Here is a 21730-nt window from a genome sequence, read left to right as displayed (position 1 = left end):
AGCGCCTATTCTGCCCTGCTAAAATTCACCTCGATACAAAGTCCTCTTACTCTATGAAGATGGACATTTTCTTTCATAGCATGGAAAGCTCATTTCACCCTTGTAGAGCTCAAGCTTTATTTTCTACATCTGAAGAGATAGGAACTGCACATCTCTTAAGCACATATATGAAGAAGCCAAATGCATACGAGGATAAACCAGGAAAAACAACCACTGCAATACACTGCCTTAGAGGGAAGAATTATTCCATTTTTTCAAAAAATGAAATATTTCACAGAGATGCATGCATTAGAAAGGAAGTGCACAATGGAGACTGTGTGCAGTTCACTTCCAAGACAGGATCATACATGTAACTCTTCAGTTTTTTGTGTAATATAAGGCAAGCTAAGTGCCATTCTGATCGGTAGCATGCCAGAAATTCATTGTATCCTCTCTGTGCAAAGCAGTAATATACTGAAGTACTCTCAGAGTGCAAATTAAGACAATCCTCATAAGGATCAGTGTCCTGTAACAGACAAAATCAGAGCACATTCGTGTCCAAAGTCAGTCCCATACTCAACAGAAGTATTTGCACTACCCCACTCTCTCTCACAAACTACGTTACAACAGACTATGAGTACATCAAGAGATGCAGAAAAAAATCAGGACTAAATAGAAGCCATAACAAGACAATGACTTAAAAAAAAAAAAAACAGATGCAAGCATAGATGCTTTATCAGCTCCAAAATACGACAACAACTGCATTTTATACCCAGTTTTGAAATACTGTTCTTCTGAGCCCCCACATTTCCTATGGCTTTATATAAGCATATTACCTTCTTTAAAACCTTAGTTTCTCTACCTACAAAAACTAAAACCACCACAAACAAACCAAGCTTGTAGCATCATGAAGATCTGAGAGAAACAAACTATTGAGTAAAACCAAACCCATACATAGAAGAAGTTTATTTTCTGAGCAGTTGCAAAGTTAATATCAAATTAGCAGATTAACGTGCATGAGACCTTACACACCGTACGCTGAGTGGAAGGATGGTTCAAAGGAGGGCATGCAGTTTTTTATATTAATGAATGTTTTGTCCTAACAAAGAAAAAATACAACATTTTCTGAACTGTGATTTGAACAAAGTCATACAAGAGGTATAGAACTCTTGTCTTTCCTTTATTTTTTGTACCCCTATATCACTTGTTAATATGCCAAATCTACGGCTAGCTGAGATACTGATGACATGAATACTTTAAGATCAAATAAATCAGTTTGCTGACACAGTGCATATTCAATTGGGGTTGGCATGTGAGAAATATTTCAGACAGTAAACTGTTGAATGCACTTACAAATAATCAAACAGCTTTACTCTCAGCAGGATATCAGGAACAGAGAAAGAGAACTTGAGTCAATCTAATAAAACAACAGAAATAACACACTTCCTTTCAGATGTAGAAATCAGGACACCTGAAAAACCTCCCTACTCTGCTAATGCAGAGTAAACTCTGAAGCAGAGCTGGCTGCAGCGGATCAACAACATTCCTCAAATAAAGCATCAGTGAGGGCTCTTACACAGCTCTAAGCTGGTGACAATGAAGTACTTTGCAAATATGGGTAGCATCTAGATACACAAATGAAATTCCAGCCCATTCATAATGAAACCAACGGAGGCTCATCTAATTTGCACAAGGATGTTATTAAATGCAAGACAAAAGGTACAATCAGGACACAAATACCTTGCCTATCAGTCCTGTCTTTACCACTAGATTTATTTCAGTATCAACAGAATTGGCTGTTTTTATCTTTCTAAAACAAGCGTTATTTCTCCAAGAGCCTTGCTGTCCAGAAACTGGTTTGTCCTCCTGGTTCCTAGATCCAGAATAATGCTTTACATACGCCGCCCTCTAGACTGCATATTATGAGTGCTTTTTATGTGTTTTTTTTTTTTTTTTTAAAAGGGCAAATAAAAAATCCAAAAATTTCAAACTAAAAGGAGACATTTGCTTCAACAGCTTGTTGTCCACAGCCTTACCTGTATTCCATTAGGTGGCTTAGCGGAGCATTTTATCATAATAACATCAGCAGAAAGATGCAGTGGCTACCAAGCAGTACAGTAAATGCACAGATGCTACTGGAATAGAAACAGGAAAATCCCTAAACGATGCTTATTTACAACAAAATGTACTCAGATCTAGGAACACCACGTAACGTAGCTTTAGGCTTTAATATCAAGATGCAGAGGAATACTAACACTCATGCTTCAGAGACATCTTTATGCGGTTACGTGCAACCCAAATTTAGTTTAAACACATCAATGAGATTAAAAAATTAGTGACTTTCTTCTCATTTCCAAATTACCACAGTGCCTGTGCACTGCTTACTGTAAAATAAAAGCCCAAAGCTGCGTATGTATATTCATTCCCACAGACTTAAAATGCAGTGTGAAGGTTATCTGCAATCATTTCATTTTTCTTTAAACCCCATTCAACACAGAATCCTGGAATACAATTTGTTTCAGAGGCAGCTTTTAGACAACTTCATAAACCAAAAGCTTACAGCTCAGTGGGTTGGTAACCGATGTTAACTGCTTCAGCCAAAGCCACAAATAAACACCATGCAACGTCGCAAGGGAGAGCCTACAGCCACCAAACTGATCCGAAACATAACCTGTTCTTCCTCATGATAGTGCCCCAAACCAACTCTGCCTCAATCTAGAACTCGAAATGCCCTGCACAGCAGACCTCAATTAGATGGCTGAAACTTACTCCTTAACAGCAACATGAGAGGTGTGACTCGCAGTGGGACATTTGGGGAGCTTATAGGGCCTGATCCTGACTGCACCTGACACAGCGCAAGACCTGCCGCAGGGTTGTGCCGGATGGGTGAGACAAAAAGCAGCAAGCGCCTCGCTGCACTGATTTACACACACACACATTCCTTTGCCATCACGGATGTTTCTTAACGGGAGTATTTAAAAAATTAAGAAACGCTAGACTTCATCCTACTCTCACGATTTCGGTCGCTGTTCTGCAAAGCAAGACTTTCAGTTCCAGGGGCCCACCAGCAGGCCACCACCTTCTGCCCCCTGCACCTGTCGGAGGGCTGGAGCTGGGGGCACAGCAGACGAGGGGCCAGCGAGGACCCCAGGCCCCCAGCAAGGTGCCACGAGCAGCGAGGTGCCAGCTGGGGGCAACCTGGGGCAACTGAGGCCAGCAAAGGGCACGCAAAAAGCAACGGCAGCGCGGCCACGACAGGGATGCGAGGAGAGACGCCCACAGAGGGGCTAGCGATGAGGATGGCGAGAGGGATCTTTTGGGATCTACCGAGTCTGTTGGGAGATCGCTCCGTCCTGGGGAAAGCAGCTGATGGCGGTGGATGTGCCAGAGGGGTCTCTGGCCGCGAAGGGTGCCTGGGCGGCCCCCAGGTAGCGCAGCCCACCTCGCCCCCATGCAGTGGCGATGGGCGCAGGGTGCCCGACAGCCTCTGCCTCCTTCCCCCAAAATACTATTTCAGCGGCTCACCGGGCTGAAGTCACGCACACAGGGGAGATCCCCAAGCCCTCCGACACCCACCTGGCGCCCAGGTACCACCACACGCGGCTGTGCCCACCACACGCCCCCAGCCTCGGGCGCAGGCGGTGGCCAGGACGCCCCTCGGAGCGACCAGGGGGACCTCCCCCCCCGCCCCGTCCTCCCCCGGTCCCAAAGTTGCCGGCAGCGCCCCGAGGACGAGCCGGGGGCTGGGGGGGGGGGGCCCGCTTACCTCGCAGCGCGGCCGCCCAGCTGCACAGCCCCAGCACCAGCGCCAGCCGCTCCGGGCAGCGCCTCCCCGCAGCCCCGCCGCCCATGCCGCGGGTCTGCGAAGGACAAGGGGAGGCGAAGCCCCGCTCGGTCCCGCGGAGCCGGCTCAATTCACTCCCCCGGATTTATTTTTATTATTATTATTATTATTTTTTTTTTTTGCCTGCACCCCCTCCGCTCGGACGCGGGGCCGGGGCAGCGGCGGCGCAGCGCTGCCTCCCCAACCGCCCCGCTCGGCTCCGCGCTGCCGCTGCCGCTCCGCCCGCCCAGCGCCGGCCGCATCCCTAATGAGCCGCCCCTCCCCCACAGCCAATTAGCCGCGCGGGGCGGGCGCTGACGGGGGGCAGCACCTGGCACCCCTCCCCAGCACCCCCTCACCACCCCCCAGCACCCCCTCACACACCGCTCCCCCCGCCCGACCCCGCCCCAGCCCCCCCGGCTGCACCAGGGGGGACCGGGGTTATTTTTTGGGAGGTAGGGGGGTGCTGCCTTGCCCCCCATCCCCTCAGGATTTGGGCACTTAACCCCCCAAAAAAAGAAATAAAGAACAGTACTTCCATCTCTTAACGAGCCCATGAGGAACTACTCCAGCAGCTACCCCCCAACCCCAAAGCAAACACATTTGGTGCCATCTTTATTAATATTGCATGGGGCTGTGATCAAAAATTCTGTTTCTTGCCAGGAGTGTCACTGTTTCCCTCTCCCTTCCCCCCCCCCCCCCCCCCACCTCCCAACCCTTTTATCCCAAGCTTGCCATGGAGCCACGGCCCCTGCAAGTGACTCCTGTAAGGCCAAAAACCATGGGGGTGGCTGAGCGCTACCGCTCCTGCCCTGGTCATGGCCTCCCAGCTCCTCACACTCCACCCTGACCCCCTCCAGAGCCTGGCACAGGGACAATCCCCCAGTCCCCCATGGGCACTAGCCAAGCACTCGCCGTGGGGCACACTCACGACCCCAAAAGCAATCTTTAGGGAAGGCCAGCAGGGCTTGCAGCTAGCCAACCTACTACAGCATTGCACCAGCACACAACAGAAAACAAGCCAACCCACCCCAAATCTGAAATACCGCACTCGTTCCTCACACCCCGTGCCCTTGGCAGCTGCTACCAACCCAACGTTCGGAAGCCCCTGGCTGGTAAGTTCTAGAAAAGTGTGACGGGATTAGTTACATGGACGTAAAAACAAGGCTTGACAATCGGTCCTGCAGGCTAGCTGTGTACTGTTTTCAGCTGGAAACAAATAATTAAGGAAAAAGGAATTTGTAAACAGAATTTTAAGAAAAAAAAATCAATATCTGAGAACATCACATCAGAAGATCTCTTATTCCCTTTCTGTCATGCATTTACCAGGCTTCAGCTCACAATGGAGAGCAGAGTGGCAAAGGCTGAGAGCAAGTATATGAAAAATACATTTTCTTCAACAGCCTTTTAGGTCATCTCTACAGCCAATGAGTTCCAACAACCACCACCACCAGACCCCAAAACCACACGGCAACAGGGCTGGGAAGGCACCCGGGGAGGCTTTCACATGAGAGCACCCACTGTGCCCCCTTGTCAGCATCACGGCCCTGTTTGCCAGCACAAACACAGCCCCTTCTGCTCACGCTCAGCTAGCCATCTATTTTTGCCTATGCCACTGAGTCAGTGTTTGGTGCTTTAGATAAAAATATCAAGCTCTCCATTTATCAAGCAATCTGAAGGGAAGAAGAGAGCACAAGGAGAAGAGGGCAACAGCTGGTAGCTTCAGTCAGGGCGCCTGGAAATACAAAAAGCAAAATGTTCGACAGCCAGAGTCTCCAGGTGGGGCGGAATGCAGCAAGTTCTGAGCTGGGGAAATGCAGCTACAGGTGAAATCCTACCTTCTTTAGGCACTGATACACACCCCGATAGTACAGCACCTTACAGAAACGAGGCTTAAATGTGCTACGACAGCCCAGTGCGCCACTATTTCTAATGGAGGCCATCCATGCAGTGCTTTTAACAGGGGAGTCACAGGGAAAGCTGTGATCTACCTTCTGATATCAAGGTGTGAGCAAGAATGAAAGATAAGCCAGGAATCCACCACAGAGGATTAATGGCACTACTGGAAGAAAATGGAGAAAAACTAACGGAGAAGCTGAAAATGCTAGAAGGAAGAAGTTTGTTCATCCTTCGCATTTCAAGGGTTAAGCTTTATAGCAAGCAGTGTTTGTTTTCTGACAGAGTCCATGTTTCATAACTGGGTTTTGAGATTTCCTAGAATCTGAAAATCTGAAGTTTGATGCAGCTGCTGACAAAGAAACTAAGCAGAAAGCAAAAAGAAGAAACACAGCGAGCCACAGCAACTCTCCTGAATGCGGCGATCAGAGCAGCCACGCACCCAGCCAGTACAAAAGCGCCTGTGGGAGGGCCGGGCAGAGCCCTAACAGGGAGTCTTGGCTCAAGCCTTCAGCTCTGCCATCACCCTGCTCTTCTGAGCGTGATTCTTCCCCATCTTAGGTTCCATCTCAGGTTGTGCCATTGAGATAGGTGCTAAAGATTTACTTATTAAACAGCACTTTACAACTACAAAGTAATTTTTTCTAGCTAGAATATGTAAACACCCCAATAATTTTCAATAAACCACACAGCTACAGCCTGAAGGAAAAAAAAAATCACCTCCTCTACACTGGAAGCTCAGCAAAATGTTCCAGCTGAGTTTGCAAAGGTGCTTACAGTCCCTCTCTCTTCTGAAGTGCAACACAGAAGCCTGCAGCCAGGTGATTATATTTTGTTCCTTATTTGATGTACAGCCTTGGAGGAGCCCACAGGTGATTTGCAATAAATCAGAATTCACATCACCTGCATGTCAGATAATAGGCTGGGGGAAGGCATTGCTGACATGCTCTCAGGAACAGGTGAAAACAAAGCTCCTTCATTTTGCAGCTCCTGCAACTAAAAACATACCTGAGCTGACTGTTGAATCCGAAAAATTGTACGCACAATGGATATAATGATAAAAGGAGAATAAATGCACCCGACTCATTGATATATATCACAGAACATTACACACGTACCAGTTGGCTCTAATGCAAATATTCACATCTGTACAACAGGTAAATAATTCAGGAGCAGACAAGAACATCCAACTGTAGCAAGTAGTAAGTAATGAAATTACGTGAAGCACTCTGAATGGGCTCCGTCGTAACAGCACACAAGTCAATAAAAAACATCCTTGCTCTTATCATACTTTGGACATTTATCCTTCCCCTCCTCTCACTCACAAGAGCACCCTAAACAAAAGTGGATCTGAAAAACAGTCAAGATAAGAGCATGAAAAGAATGCTCTACTTTGCCTAAGCATCTACTGCTCCTCTCAGAGGCAGGTTGCTGGGCAGATGAACCGCTTCCAGTCTGATCAGCAGAGCCATTCTTATGTGCCAGAACATAGAGGTAACAGCTGAGCAGAGCAAGGCATCACAAATACACAGAAACACCTGAAATTCACCCTGATCTTTTTCCTTTGCCCTCAAGTTTATGATCACCTGTACCTGCCTCTGCTGCTCTGCAGAGCTCCCTCCCAGCAACAGAGAGAGGCATATGCTAGCGAGGAGCTCTGGATCTCCAGATAGTCAAAGAACACCAACCCCTGACCAACCCCATTCAAAGAACACCCTCTGTTAAGCCAGCCACAAAACCAACAGCTGGGTACTTGCTCTGTCCAGCCATTTCTCCTTCTCTGTAGCCAGGTCTGGCTCAGTTGTTCTTCCTAAGCGTGGAACACCCGTTCTGCAACACCCGTTTCCACTGCACACATCACACAGGCAGATGGCTGGGATACCTCACAGCAGAGACAGCAGCTGCAAGATGAGGGTCCAGCATTTCCACTCTTCACAGTACAGAAATTTAAGAACAATTGGATGAAAGTTTTATCATTTTCTTTTCCTCTTGGTGCAACATCTCTCACTCCTCTGCATAAGGTCAGGGTTTCAAAGTTGCATTTGCCCTTAGCAGTGGGTTTGCACTTTCATGAGTTTGTCAAGTCTTATAAAATAACAGGACGGAATACCCAAAATACAATAAAAGTATTTAATAGCAAGATGCAAGATTCAGCCACATGATACTTAGAAACAATCCCTAACAGACGGAGTTGGTATAGCATCCGACATACTAGTATAAAAGCATAGTATCTACGCATGATGGCAATTAACCAGGCAGTCACAGCCTGCGTGCTAGCCTTCTGTGAACAGGTGCATTTTCAGAAGTCACAGCTTCTTCAGCAATATTCTATGGTTTGTGAGTCCATAGGCTAAACGCTCATCGTCTTCGTATTTTGAGTCCCAGCTTTGTAATGCCTGTACACCACCGCTCCTGCTGGATTTGCAGATCTGCATTGTGCATTAGGACATCTAGTGGCTGAATAATTTACTGTACAAATACACGCCTGAAAACATGATTTTGATTCCCCATCAGGAAGCTCGTATCTACTTTTCTAAAGCTAAGACTTATCTGGGAGAATCTCAGGGTTTCTGCATTATTCTGCCCTGTAATATAACCCCAACTCATTGCTTGATAGAGTACTCTGAAGTGCAAGCACAAAGAAAGCGGCAGGCTTACATACCAATTTCTACCTTATCTTTCATCAAGATACCAGAGTAGCATGTTTACCTCTGATCCATAAAGTAGTCTCGCTCTTTACAACGTACCTAACTCTTAGTTTGAATTTTGAAAGATCTTTTCCGTATTCTATATTTTTAGTATTTTAAAATGGTAGTGTCACTTTTTTGTTTCCTTATTAATTAAAAATGATACAAACCTTTTTATTCCAGAGAAAAACCTTCAACATCCTCAGTGGTGGGGAAAAAACATCTTAAAAAGCCTGTGATGCTTCTTTAAACAACTGTGCCCCACATGCTTTAAAGCTAAGTAACCATTTGAGCTGTCATAAGGCATTATTTCTGATGAGTTAAAAAAATCTATATTTTTAATTTGATTAATCTAAGATGAAATACAACTATTTGCATTTTCCTGTGTTTATGCATTCCAAAAATCGACAAACACCACAGAGCAAAGTTAATCTGATAAAAAAAGTAAAATGCTGAAGTGGCTGGCTTTGCATCAGAATACGAAAGCGTGGATTAACATGCCAAGAGGGTGATGAACATTTGAACTTCACTAATCAATTTTAAAATCGTAAGAAATGGGCATTTAGAAAGTGTCATAATCTTAATACTCCAATTCACTCCTTGATTCTTAATTTGGAGAAATCAGCTGCACTCGAAATTTTACCTACAGCACTTCCTTCAGTTGGGCAAAGAAGAATTCCTACTTCAGCATTAATTACCGTTATTTTGTTTCCATACCCTTTCAGATTTCCCCATAGAAATTAACAATCAAATCCCTCCTACATTCACTTGTCACACACCCAGGCATTTTTGTTGTGACTGCTGCTGGATTACAGGCAGACAGCTATTCAGCATGCTCTAACCTCTGTGGAAAGAGCTCAGACTGCAAATAGAAAGCGTCCATCACTGGTACTCCCCATCCTTTACAGTCACTCACTAAATATCTATTCCAGATTTAGCATCCTGGCTCTGATCCTCCTGTCTGAACTTTTACTTGGACTGGGAGGTGCACGACAAGAAATGGATGATGCAAGGATGAGATGTGCATGGATTAGAATGTGTGCTTTGAGAGCAAACAAAAAAAGCAAAAGCAGCAGGACAGCAGACAAGCAATTCAGTAGCCTAGCTATTTGTAATTTGCGGTTAAGAAAAAAGAAAAAAGGTAACGGATTCCAGCAGTAAGGGACTTTAAAGTGCTTCTTCCAAACATCGCTGCACAGAGCACAGTGCAGTTCAGAGCTGGCAGGGATGCTACTGTCTGCGAGCAGGAGTACAGTTCGAGGGCAAGGGACAAGAAACATCGAGCAAGGCTGTTTCTGTTCTGCCTTCACAGAAGAGAAGTGAATGACATGTCTAGCTATTTCAGTCTCAGTCAGAGGTAGCCTGAGTTGTTCTCAAAAGGCTATTACTGAATAAGTTCAGAACCTTCGTATCAAGTGGGAAGTTATTGCCACCTTTTTTCCTCCAAACTTACATGGCACTGAAAAGCTGAATTCACAAAGACCTTCTTGGGGCAATTAGCCAGTGAAGGCTGAGAGACACTCGGTGACTATGTGTGATTGCAGTCCTGTAATGAAATACAGGCAGATAGAATCACAGGTCATAAGATGATGGAAATCCATAAAGGAACTTTATAATTGGCGAATATAGAGGAAGAAAACCAAGAACACACCAAAAAAGGCAGAAAAGCTCAGAAAATATTTATATGAAACCTGACAAAGGAACATCAGCTAACTAGCACGACGAGATGCTAATGCTCTGCACTAGGGTTAATGAGACGGTCGGAGTTTTAGCCTGGCTGTTGCCACATGCTTCCTGTGAAGCCTGAGGTGCTCCAGGAGAGATGCTGAAGCAGGCACCAGTCATTTAAATTGCAAACATGTTTGGCTTGATTGTGGACTCTTCGCCCTGCTTTGATTTACTGAATGCATTGGGCTCATCGTACACGGTTCTTTTCTTCCCATTTTGCTAACCAGTGCACTGAAGCCCCACAGTGAGTCATGAGAAATGAGAGATTATTTCTGACCTAATTAAGTTCAATTTTGACAGGACTAGAAATACACAGGTGTCATGTTATTAAGTTACCTAATTGTACCTGTGAAATGGTCATATAATAATGACTTTTCGGTAACAAGAGGAAAAGGGGGATTGGGATGTGAACTCTTTGCTCAATTATTTTCATCTTAATCTCCATCACTAAAGCAGAGGGCATCCCCCTAGTAAGTACAGCTCTGAATTACTCATAATTACTGACACATCACGAAACTCAACTGTTTGATGATCTTGGGTGTGAATAAAAGACAAGCAGTTGAGCAGTTCCTCAACTATTAGAGCACCATTTCAGCTACGAGGCAGAGGACCAACGCAAGCACACTTGGGTGCAAGCCCAATCATTCTCCGAGAAGTGGCAGTTGACACAAATCAATCAAACACCAAACAACTAGCCCAGCTGTTCCCCCCACTTCTTGTCATTAAGCAGCAGAGAACAGCAGGACATGGCATGTCCTGCTACGGCACTAACTAGGATCTACTGGGATACATAGGTCATGCCAGGAGGATTTTGCTCTGTTCCAATTTAGTCAGGTACACTGCGATGGAGAAGCAGGTTGTATGAATGCAACAGCACGTCCCTAGAAGGGCAGCAGATAATGGCCATCCTCTCACTTCTACAATTGCTCAACTATTTTGAAGAGGAGAGAAACTCAAGAATCTCAAAGGCATTGAGTAAATAAAAAAAACTAAGTATATCAGACAACTGTAATTTAAAGAGCACATCAAAGGATCTGTACAACTCCACCAAGAGATGAACAAGTGTTCTGTGGCAGTGATGAGACAGTGTTGCAACACTGACAAGAGACTTTAAGGAACCTACTACAGCTGAGCAAGTGATGTGATTGCGCAGAGAGATGACAGCTACACAAACATCGCAACCAGTTCCTGAATTAAGAGGAGATTTCTGTGAGAAAAGCTGTTCTGATATTAGCTTTCCCCATTTTGAAAGAAAGCACAGCCTCTGGTAATAGACACACACTGCTCAAACACGTTTCAGCTTCAGCGTGTTCTCATGTATTCATACTTTTTTTCTTCTGTTTGTAAATACACAGCAGAACAAGAAACTAATAAGAGGAAATTACGTTCAGTCCCTTAGACTGAAGGTGAGCTTTGGCACTGACCAGCTGGCTGTCACTGTCAGCACTTTTTGGCCCCTCTGCCCCAGCTTCTCCTTGCCAGTCTCACCACAGGGCAAGGGCTGTGCCAGTAAAGGTACCGGCCAGCCACATTGTGCAGTAGATGGTGAAACAGATCTGAATTAAATATACCACTTAGAAAGTGTTTTCTTCAAGCTGGATTAATTTCTTGATGTGATTCCCCCACGCCTTACAAATGCACAATGCAGGGAGCGGTATGTGGGTAAGAACAAGAGGTCTTGGCTGCAAAACCCTGCTTAATGATGCCGCCTCCGAATATAAGTGCAGCCTTAAAGCCTGCCACCCACAGTCTTCCTCAAACCACCTGCAAAACTCTGATCTCGCTGGCCGGTCTGACTTCCTCTCTCTTCCATAAAGCAGGTTTTTATCTCTACATCAACCATGTGGAACTGATAGGAAAAACAAAACAAAAACAAAAAGCCCACAACAACTTCACTGCAGTGCCTCGCAGACAAGTAATACACTAATGCCATCTATTGCAACGAACGGTAAGCTATTTCCTACAAGGAAACATGCAGTTAAAAAAATCAAAATTTATACAACTGTGGCTAAATTTTCCAGTATGTGAAGCCCAAAAAACACTTCCTTGAGGCTGCAGACCCCTACACAGGGATTTCAAGCTAATCAGTAACTTCATTCTTCAGTTATCTTTTTATGACCTCCCTACAAAACAGTCCACGAACTCAGAAGTACCGTTCAGCAGCGCTCAGCCTGCGTGTTTTGGAAGTGGCAATCGCGGTCCTCTAGCGCTGCAGTTACCAGGTATTCCTACATCAGAAGCACAGCACATCATGGTGGCACTGAAATGCCCACCAACAAAGCAGATTTTGTGACATAAGCTCTCGCTGTAGAGCTGTAGTTCAACTGCCTTTTCATAAAAGTTCCCACAGAATATAAATGGGTCTTCATCGTTCTGTGGATAGTGCCAAATGTTCTGATGTTTTCATAGAGTTTATATCCGGCAGAGAGAGATTTTTTTTTTTTAAACTGTACATTTTCCTAAAAATTCCCCCAGTTACAGATTACACAGTCCCGCAGAACTTGCTTCTATTAAGTTTTACAGGTTTTTATTCTTATAGCTAGTATCCAACAATGCGCCCACTGCCCTGTCAGGCAGCTACCAGTCACAGCAGCTTTGCAGCATTCTGAGCTTTGTAATTCTGGGCTGATGAGTGTTCAGATTCACCCTGTTTATTTTTCCCAGAGACAGAACTGTTGCAAGGTAGTAATAAACAAAGCAGTTGAAGAAAAATACATGGTTAATACTGTCCATGAGATGGGATGACTGCCTCTGTCTCCAAAAATAATTGTTGATGGCATTCAGCCCCCCTTAAGCTGGGCATAAACATCTTTTTCTCCCCACCCTGCAACATACTCAGCATACCATTTGTTGAGAAATCTCTCAGAAATTAAGCTAACATACTCAAACAGTTTACCAAAAAAAAATAAAAGCTCTGCGTATATACAGAAAAAAAAGAAAGTGACATCAATTGGTTTAATGGGCTGTGGTGATAGCGCTCACATTTTCAACTTAACCCAATATTCCTTACCTCTTGTGTCCCATGCTATCAATACCGTTAAGAATAACTGCACTCTGATGCTAAAGCTAGCAAACCTGCCACATGACTTCAGTCTAATTTGTCTTGGGTTCACTTTACTAGATTTGGGCAATTTAGCTAAAGTGCTAAAGTGAAGATGAATCCCACTGTACATCCCCTATCAGCCAGCAGTGTTTAGAGGCTGCTTACTGGGGTGAGCTCTTTCTTTCTATTGTTTTCCACAGGCATGGACAAGTGGAAAACACTGATCTACACTCGCATTTGATAATAAGCAGCACATGTTTAGCATACATTTTGCAGCATCAGAGAAACAGCCTATAGACAGGAATGGAGAAAAGAGCCTCTGTTCAGCATTTCAATAATCTCTTTACCATCAAGAGAAACATTGCTTCTTTTCCAGATAAATTAACCTATTCCACCTGTCAAGAACAAGCCCCACAAATGCTTTACTAAGGTTTGACATACGCATTACAGTGAAAATTGGTAAAAGGAGTTGGCCACACAAAATTAAGTACCCTGTCCTGAAAATGGTACCAAGCTCTAGGCGTTTTTTCACCACCTCCAAGCAGTTCTAGTTGCAAGCAGTAGAGGGAAGCAGCAAGCACTGTAACATTGACTAGCCACTCGACTGTCATGTACTAAAGACTTAATTATGTTCTCAAACAAAATACAATGAACTCTGTCATAAGCAATCACACAAGAGACCACGAAGTCAGTAGCTTAGTGGAAGTGGCCTTCTATGAAAGATGAAGTAGAATTTTCTCTGCCTATAGGGAAAACTTACTGAGCTCTGAAAATAAAAACGTGAAGTGGAATGCAGGGTTTTCAGTCCTTGTTTGTTTGTTTGCTCCCTCCCCCCCCACTTTACTTACCAAGGCCTGGGTTCACACATTAATGTTGTACCAGTAAAAATTATTCAGAATAGTTTTGTCTGATCACCAAGGTATCTTAAGAATTTAATTACATCTGCTTTAGTAAATGAAAATACATCCCCATAAGTCAACTGTTGGCAGATAAGCATAGAAGGAAATACTTTGCTTACGATATGTTTAAAGTATTTCACACACACTTGATGTTTTATTTGGATGCAACATAACTCTGCTCAGGAAGTAGGCATTGCATAAAGCACACCTTCAGTATTACTTGGACACGTTTCTATCATAGCTCAGGTATTTGTCATTGCAAAATAAAATAAACCCAACAAAAGCCAAACAAACAAACCAGAAGAACTGAGCACATTTAATGACACACAATTCCTCTTTCATTTTTATTGCAGGCAGCAGAGCCTACAGAAGTGTTTCTTACAGGTGGATTTACAACTCCCAAACAGGTAAAAGAAAAGACAATTATGACACTAAAAATTGTATTTCAACCTAGATGAAAGAAAACTTTACTCTCCTGGATCCTACGTCACTTCTGGAAGAATTCTTCAAGGTCAAGCATTCCCTCAAAATTCACAGATAAATTATCCAAGGTCATCACTTGTACCTTTTCCTTTTTTAAACTCTCTTATAATCAATTGAAGGAGGAAGAACACGAGGACACTAGCTTGGGCTGCAGGAAACCACTAACATGGATGAAAACCTCAGGACAGGTCAATTCACTCTGAGGAGTTTTATCTCCCCTATCACTTTTGATGCCATGTTATGTATCTAAAGCACAGTGCACAGGCTCCAACTTTTGCTTGTAGAAACTAGGTGAGATTGTAATGCGAGTCCATAGGATGGTAAAATTGGATACGACTTTGCATGACTTCTCATTGCAAAAAAAAAAAACCAACAGAGTATACTCAGAAGTACGTAACTTTGAAGAGTACAGCACTTACCAGGAAGTTTTTCCTTCAGTCTCCAGCCTTCATGCTTCGAGTTTTCATTACGCTGCCGCACTCAAACAGCTGAAGTAGACAATTCCTTGATCGTGCTATAAAGAAAATTTGTGAGGAAGTGAGGCAGAATATGACAAAGCAGGAAACAATAATTATGATGTTATTAGAAGAACACATCACATGACAAAAACTTAAACTGCTTTGAAATACAGATTTTGTCTTCTCTTAATGCTTAGTATAAAATAATATTAAGTTACTGCTGTTTTAAGGTAGAACTAAAGGTTAAAGGATAGTAATTACTGATTATTTAAAGGGTACTTATAATGAACTACAATAAAAAGATGTCACATTTTTAAGCCAGATACTATATTTTTAACTAGGAGTGTGACACTGGACTAACATTACCAGGAGACTGCACTTCAATTAGAAGCAAAGCTGTGACTTGCTATAAAGTTCTTACAGTACAGGAAGTCTCCAGTGCTTCAGCTCACAGCACTATTTGTGCTCTCTGCACCAGAACACAGATTTTTTTTTTTAATAAGAAGTTTATATTTCATATGCAGTTAAATACACATGAACGTTTTAGTAAGTCCAGGAATATTGCAGAACAAGACAAAACCATTTCTTCCAGTGTTGTGAAAATGAAAAGTGTACTGCAAGTGACCATGACCTTGATATGAAAATAATAATAATTGTTTTACGTTATATCCCCAAAGCCAAACATATCAGACATTTAGAACATGACACTCAGCAAGGGAATAAAAACTGTAAGTACAGGAAAAGAATTACATTGAATGATTTTCTTTTCCTCTGGTTTCAACGCCAATGACAGGGTATAAAACACTTCTATTCAGCTTTTCAAAGATACAAAATACATATGAAGGAATAAAACTAAGCAAGAAAAGTACCAAGATTAATAATGAAAAAAACTCCTAAAAGAGAATTTATCAGGGAATTCAACAATTCAAAAATATTAACTTCAGCCTTGCTGAATAAGAGTAATTATTTTTCCTTAAGTCAGCTGATTTCTTTTTCCTTTTCATCCATTGTTATCTCTTGTTATTTAGGACATCACATAACCAGCCTTGATTGTGTTACAGCATTAAGAGAATGAAATTCCAATTTAGAAGGTGCTTAGTACTTCAAAACTTTCAGCATGTTCACTTGCTTAAAGGTAGGTGCCTGCTTTGATGTGCTGCTGTGTCACAGATGCACCTTCAAAGAGAGAAAACTTCTAGAAGATAGAAGTAGTGATGGCAGCAGCTAGCTGCAACTTGGAAAATGAGGCTTAACTTCAAGTCCCACATAAGCACAGTCTCCTCGAACTTCTGCTGCCCCTTGCTCATTAGAAAGCTGGGGTCACGAGGAATCAACCCGTTCTTGGAGGAGAATCATTACCGAGAAGTTTCCTCCTCTTTCCCCAGCTATTGACACGATCACTACCTCCGTAGTTCTGTAACCACAGCACAACCTGGACTCTGACTGATCTTCAATGGAGAGGGTGAGGGAGAACGGGCTGTTGTCAATGCAAAGCTGAGTTGGCGAGCAGGAACAGGGACTGCAGAGAGTTCTCGAGATGGCGGATGCAAAGAGAAGGGAAGGCTCTGCATAATACAGGTCTGGGGGTTTTTTGGTAGCCAGCCTTTGCTACAAATAAAGCAGGACTCACTGTTCCTTCCCTGATTTCTCTATCAGGGAATACTAAGCAGCACATAGATAAGGAACCTTTGCCTGGCTGGTGGCTACTATTGATTCCTGAGTTCTGATATGTGAACTTTAAGGTTGGAGCTCTGCCTCTGCGTGGGGCACAGAAGAGCGTGTTCAGACAGCTGCCAAGAGCTTCTTATCTACATAACGCGCTCAGTGCCAGCACGGGTGTAAGGCACTGAAGAACAGCTTCAAGATATGCATTTCCTCGGGTAGCACTGTATAGCGGCTAGGATATGTTTCCCCATAACGACAGCTGTTTCTCAGAGCCAGGCAACTTCAGGCTTTCATAAACTTTGAATTTCAAAGCTGTTGGATCATGACTAGGGGACATCTGTATTTTCTAAATAAGTCAATTACCTAAAGGCTGCTGCTTACAATACTCAGTTCTTTTGTGATAGCATGCACAGGCCTGAACCAAAATCTCTATTATGTAGCCCAAACACAGAAGGTATCATACCCCTCCTACAAAGCAACCACAGATTTACAGGGAACTCCAATAATCTTGTGTTTCATGCCACAAGACATGAGGTTCCCATCCAGGGATTCCCAAGACTAAAAAGCAAGGTATAACCACTACCACTTCATTTTTAGTCCTTTTGGGGATCTGCTGGCAGAGCCTATAGGAACTGTGCTTCTTTACAGACAGCTTACCCTAGAACTTCCAAATGCAGTCACTCCACCCAACAGATGATTAATGCCAGCAAAATAGTTCTCTACCTTCTCTCTCATACCAGATGAAAGACATTTATTACCTTGTCCCTTTCCAGTTTGATGCTACAGAGATGCCAGACTAAGGAATCTGACCTCTACTCTTCCATATTGTCATTTTAATTAAAGCCATATCCTGTAAAATGGTATATGCTGCTGAAACCCTGATAAGATCCTATTATCAGAAAGGAGCAAATTTGTGATGCTATCTGGGCCAGCCCATGATTATCTGCCAGAACAAAAGGAACATTATTAAACAAACTCTGAGTTGATCGCTGTGGGAGGATAGAATGAAAATCATGCTCCAGAGAAATCCCTTATCTCTCTGGGGTCAAACCTGCAGCACACAGTTGCTGCTCTGTGCTGAAAGCTAGGGCAGAGAAAAGAGAAGGAGCTGCTGATTCCTGTTGTACTGTGGAAAGTTTTGTTCCTTTCCTGCAATTTATTACCCGGAGAGATACCAACATTAATATCAATTAACTCCTGGGAGATGATAGTTTCTTAAATACATTTTCAAAAATCTCATTACAAAGCAAAGTGCCTGTATTTGCTTTTCTAAACACAGCCATTATTTTTAGGACAGACGGAAGAAAGGGTTACAATGTCTCTCTTACCTTTAAGGTTTAATGATCTTCTGTGAAACAAAAGCAGCAGGAGGGAATTGCCACACAGCAGTTTCTTTACCTTGACTTCATTCTTTCACTTCTGAGTCAGCCAAATAACATGTCAGCCCCCTTGAGGTGGATCCTGGTCTTTGTGCAGCCAGAACAAACACTCAGCAATTCTAGACTAGGCAGAGAGCTGTGTCACATCTTTGGATTGTCTCAGGTTTCTTGGTGCTACAGGCACCAAAAGCAACCTTCTATTTTTTCAAATAATTAATTCCACTGCATGCACATGCCTTATTTTTCTGCTTTTCCAAGCAAGCACTGAGCTAATGCAAGAAAACCAGCCAGAATGCCTGTCCCATCTCCAAAAGCCCCACTTAGCTTCTCTAACTTCACCATTACTGACAGACAAGCTCTGAATCAGGGAAGACAAAGTGCAGCCTAACTATCATCCTGATTTTTAATTACTCTGTCTGTTAATGCTTGAGTAGCAAGAACGGCTCTACTACGCTATCCAGTTACTTAACTTTCTCCTCTACCGGGGAACACAAAGAGCTTGCTCTGTGTTGGGAGTGGTGTTATCCAGGGGGTCTGTGCAGATGATCACAAACAGCTGAAGTGCTCTGGCTTCATTAATTACTATTCATCAGATGAGCTGCATTAACTCCCATGTCCATGCTCTTGCCTGCTATGAGAATGCACTGTTTTAACACCACCAGGTGGCTTAGTGCAGACAGCTGGCTGTGCTTAACTGTGGCAATGGGTGGAAAGCATTTTAAAAATGTGGAAAGCCCTTAACACAGCTCAGCTGGAAAAGAAATAGTTCCCTATGTTTGTGGAGTTACTGAATGGCCTATCTCCCCCTAGCCTAAGAAAAAGGAATAACCCCCATTTTTCTGGGAATGCAGCCCTTCTTACTAAAGTCATGGGAACTACAAGCACTAGTAATAGCGGTTCAACTGGTAATAAAGGGTTAGTAAGGTGACTTCAGACACCAAATAAGATTTAAACAGAAGTTGTGAGAGAGAATACAATTTCTGGTCAGATCCTAGATTCAAGGCATCAGTAGCATCTCTAAAATGCATTGTTTTATCTCAAAAAAAATCATGAAACAAAAATCACTAAAGGGACTTGGCAGCTGATAAAAAGGATATTCACAATGAACTAAAGAACAGCAGCAGGTATATTGTATAAATTCCTCAGAACTCAATGAACTGGTCTTCAAAAAAATAATTTTATCTTCCTCATCCATATGTATTTTGATAGGACAACAAACGCGGCTCCAATTTAAAAGGGCTCCGCGTGATTCTGTCTGATGTGTTCGCAGACTTTGTTCGGGCTGCAGCACAAGGCCGCTGCCCGGCGAGGCCTGGCCCCGCGGCACAACAGCTCCGTGTGTCCGTGGAGGGGAGGGAGCTGGGCAAAGCACGCCTACGGTGACCAGACCAGGACTTCCTTGCACCCAAAAGCAAGGTCTTGAGAGACTCCCAGAAAGGAGGTCCTGGGTTTTCTTCACACACTACCTGTGTGTGAGTGAAATGGGGGAACCGCAGCTCCTGCACCTCCTGGCTCCGCGCAGGCCCTCCTGCTAAGGCCCCGATGTTTTCCTGACATTTTGGTATTCGAGGAAGTAGGAAACAGCTTCAAATTAACAAACTCGGAAGCACTGTTGCTGTCCTGCAGCTGGCCTTGTCAGTCCTTGCAGCTGAGGCAGCAAAAGGCTCTTTTTGAATGGATATAACTTGGATCGTGTGAAGTATTCCAAAGGAACTTTCACGTGCCTGGTGCAAAGACATCAGAGTTTCCCTCCTGGAAGTTCAATGATGAACTGGGAAAGATGGCTTTTAAATTTCATCCAGGAATATTTGTCCACATTAGCATTTGTTCTCTACACTCTGTAACAGAAGCAAAGATCTCCTACAATGACACAGTTCTGGTTGCAGAGGTGTGGTCATTACTAAAATGTGCTTGTGAGGGGCTGCAGAAGTTTTGCAGATCTATTTTAGTTAAATCATTTGCCGTCCTTCCTAAAATCGATTTTGATCTAAACGATTTTTTTCAGTCTTAGCTTGTGTCTTTTCATTCACAGATGTATGATGCTACTTGACCATTTAACCTTCTGTGTGATCTAAACAGTACATGCTTTCCAATACCTGTCTTCCAGTCACGAATGTAATCCTATCCTTCCACATGCATATTTTTCCTACGATCTTGGTCCCGTATCCACAACTCTGGTTTACTCATCTTAGCATCCTAGCTCCTGTCACCAGTAGATAAGCATTTTGTTCTCAATGAGCAGGTAGGAAAGACAGAAAAAATCTTCAGACTAAGTTGCAACATTTGTATTTTGCAGACCTTGTTCATTTCCAAATCATCCTGAAATATCTGTATTTGCAGGATCAGGCAGCTGAATTCACAGACCACAAGAAATTTAGTAAGTGCCTGGGCAGAAATCTCCTTGGTAGCATGCTGCTTGACTCTGGCCAGTATCAGCCGCATCAGAGAAATGCTCCAGATTCTGTCTCAATGTTACACATTAATTCTTGCCACCAGAGATTTCTGACAGTAATACTGTTTCTTTTGCCCTCACCCTTAAATTTATATTTTAGGGAAAATATAAACAAACTAAAGTATATTTTCTAATTTTCTTTTAGGCTTAATTTTACTTAATACACATATTGAAACTCAATTTCCAATTCAGAAACACTTCTCCATTTCAACCAGCTTTTGTCACATACTTTTTTCAAAAATCTTCAACAAAATCTTAATAGCTAGCCAAGCATCAAGCGTTTCTGAATATTACACTTCAACTGCTATGGAAAAGCAGGAATTCTGCTTGTGCTCTGCTCTAAACAACAAATCACCTTCAATGTAGAATAAAAAAAAAAAACCTAGCTTACTCAAACAAAAGAAGAGAAAAACACAGACAGGTAAAATGTGACTGCGTACAGTATAATTAGCCAGGATATTCAGAACAATATCCCCTCTTTCAAAAAATACCAGGGGACCTCAGCAACTTAGACCATCTGTTTTTGCTGTTACAGTTGGCATGTGTGCACCTGGCTTAGAAAGCTAAATAAGATACGAATTAACATGTATATCAGTAATAACATCTATGGAGAATTAAGGTTTTGAAAGATGGAAACAAAGAGTTAACAGAGAAGAAAAGGTAGGATGATTTTTCTTCCCTCTAACTCTTTAACTGACTCCAAGAGAGAGATTTGCATGCAGGCAGTTTACTCCTCCCAGCCAACATCTCATGCTGGGGAGAGGGCTGATATTCTCATTGGATGCCTCATCCATGAAGCTGACATTTCCTAACCGTAGAACATTGTGTCACTAGCACAAGACAGCAATAAAACAAGAAGCTCAGAAACAATGACAATCTGCCAGCTCTACTCTGAAAATAACAAGACTTTCTCTCTTCCCCCCGCCAAAGCCAGCAAAGCTGTTCTTCGCTCATACCACGGATTTCCCCAGGTGAAATGCAGATGGACAGAGTACTGTGCAAATCATAGCAAGCCTAACAGATAATTACCTACTGCAAGGACAAGAAGCAGCCCAGATAATTCAAAACTACTTACCAATTCCACTACCAAAAATAAATAAATAAAGCATAAGCTGCTCCAATTCATTACTGTTTATTCATCCTTTGAGTGCACTACACACAGCTGTTAAATGGCCAATAAATTCTTCCCATTGCAGTGAGCACTCCTCAAATTTAGAAGGACTGCCTTGGCATCTTTT

General features: G+C 43.2%; 1 protein-coding gene across 4 annotated transcripts in view; it reads right to left on the bottom strand.

Annotated features, from left to right (window-relative positions):
- Positions 1–21730, bottom strand: part of UNC5D (unc-5 netrin receptor D) — a 214688-nt gene that overhangs the window by 131070 nt on the left and 61888 nt on the right. For 2 of the 4 annotated variants that reach the window (XM_040538038.1, XM_040538039.1), the window contains one exon: positions 14958–15052. Coding sequence is in view for 1 of the 4 variants with exons in the window: in XM_040538036.1 (XP_040393970.1) it covers positions 3746–3830 (85 nt within the window). In the remaining 3 variants the exon portion in view is untranslated. Of the gene's footprint in view, positions 1–3745; positions 3993–14957; positions 15053–17989; positions 18503–21730 lie in introns of those variants that run through there. The other 2 variants (XM_040538040.1, XM_040538036.1) reach the window with 2 other exon arrangements.

This window comes from Cygnus olor, chromosome 27 (assembly GCF_009769625.2).
Source record: "Cygnus olor isolate bCygOlo1 chromosome 27, bCygOlo1.pri.v2, whole genome shotgun sequence".
Lineage (NCBI taxonomy): Eukaryota > Metazoa > Chordata > Aves > Anseriformes > Anatidae > Cygnus > Cygnus olor.
The sequence above is the reverse complement of the archived record's forward strand: the minus strand, read 5'-3'. Positions and strand labels throughout refer to the sequence as shown.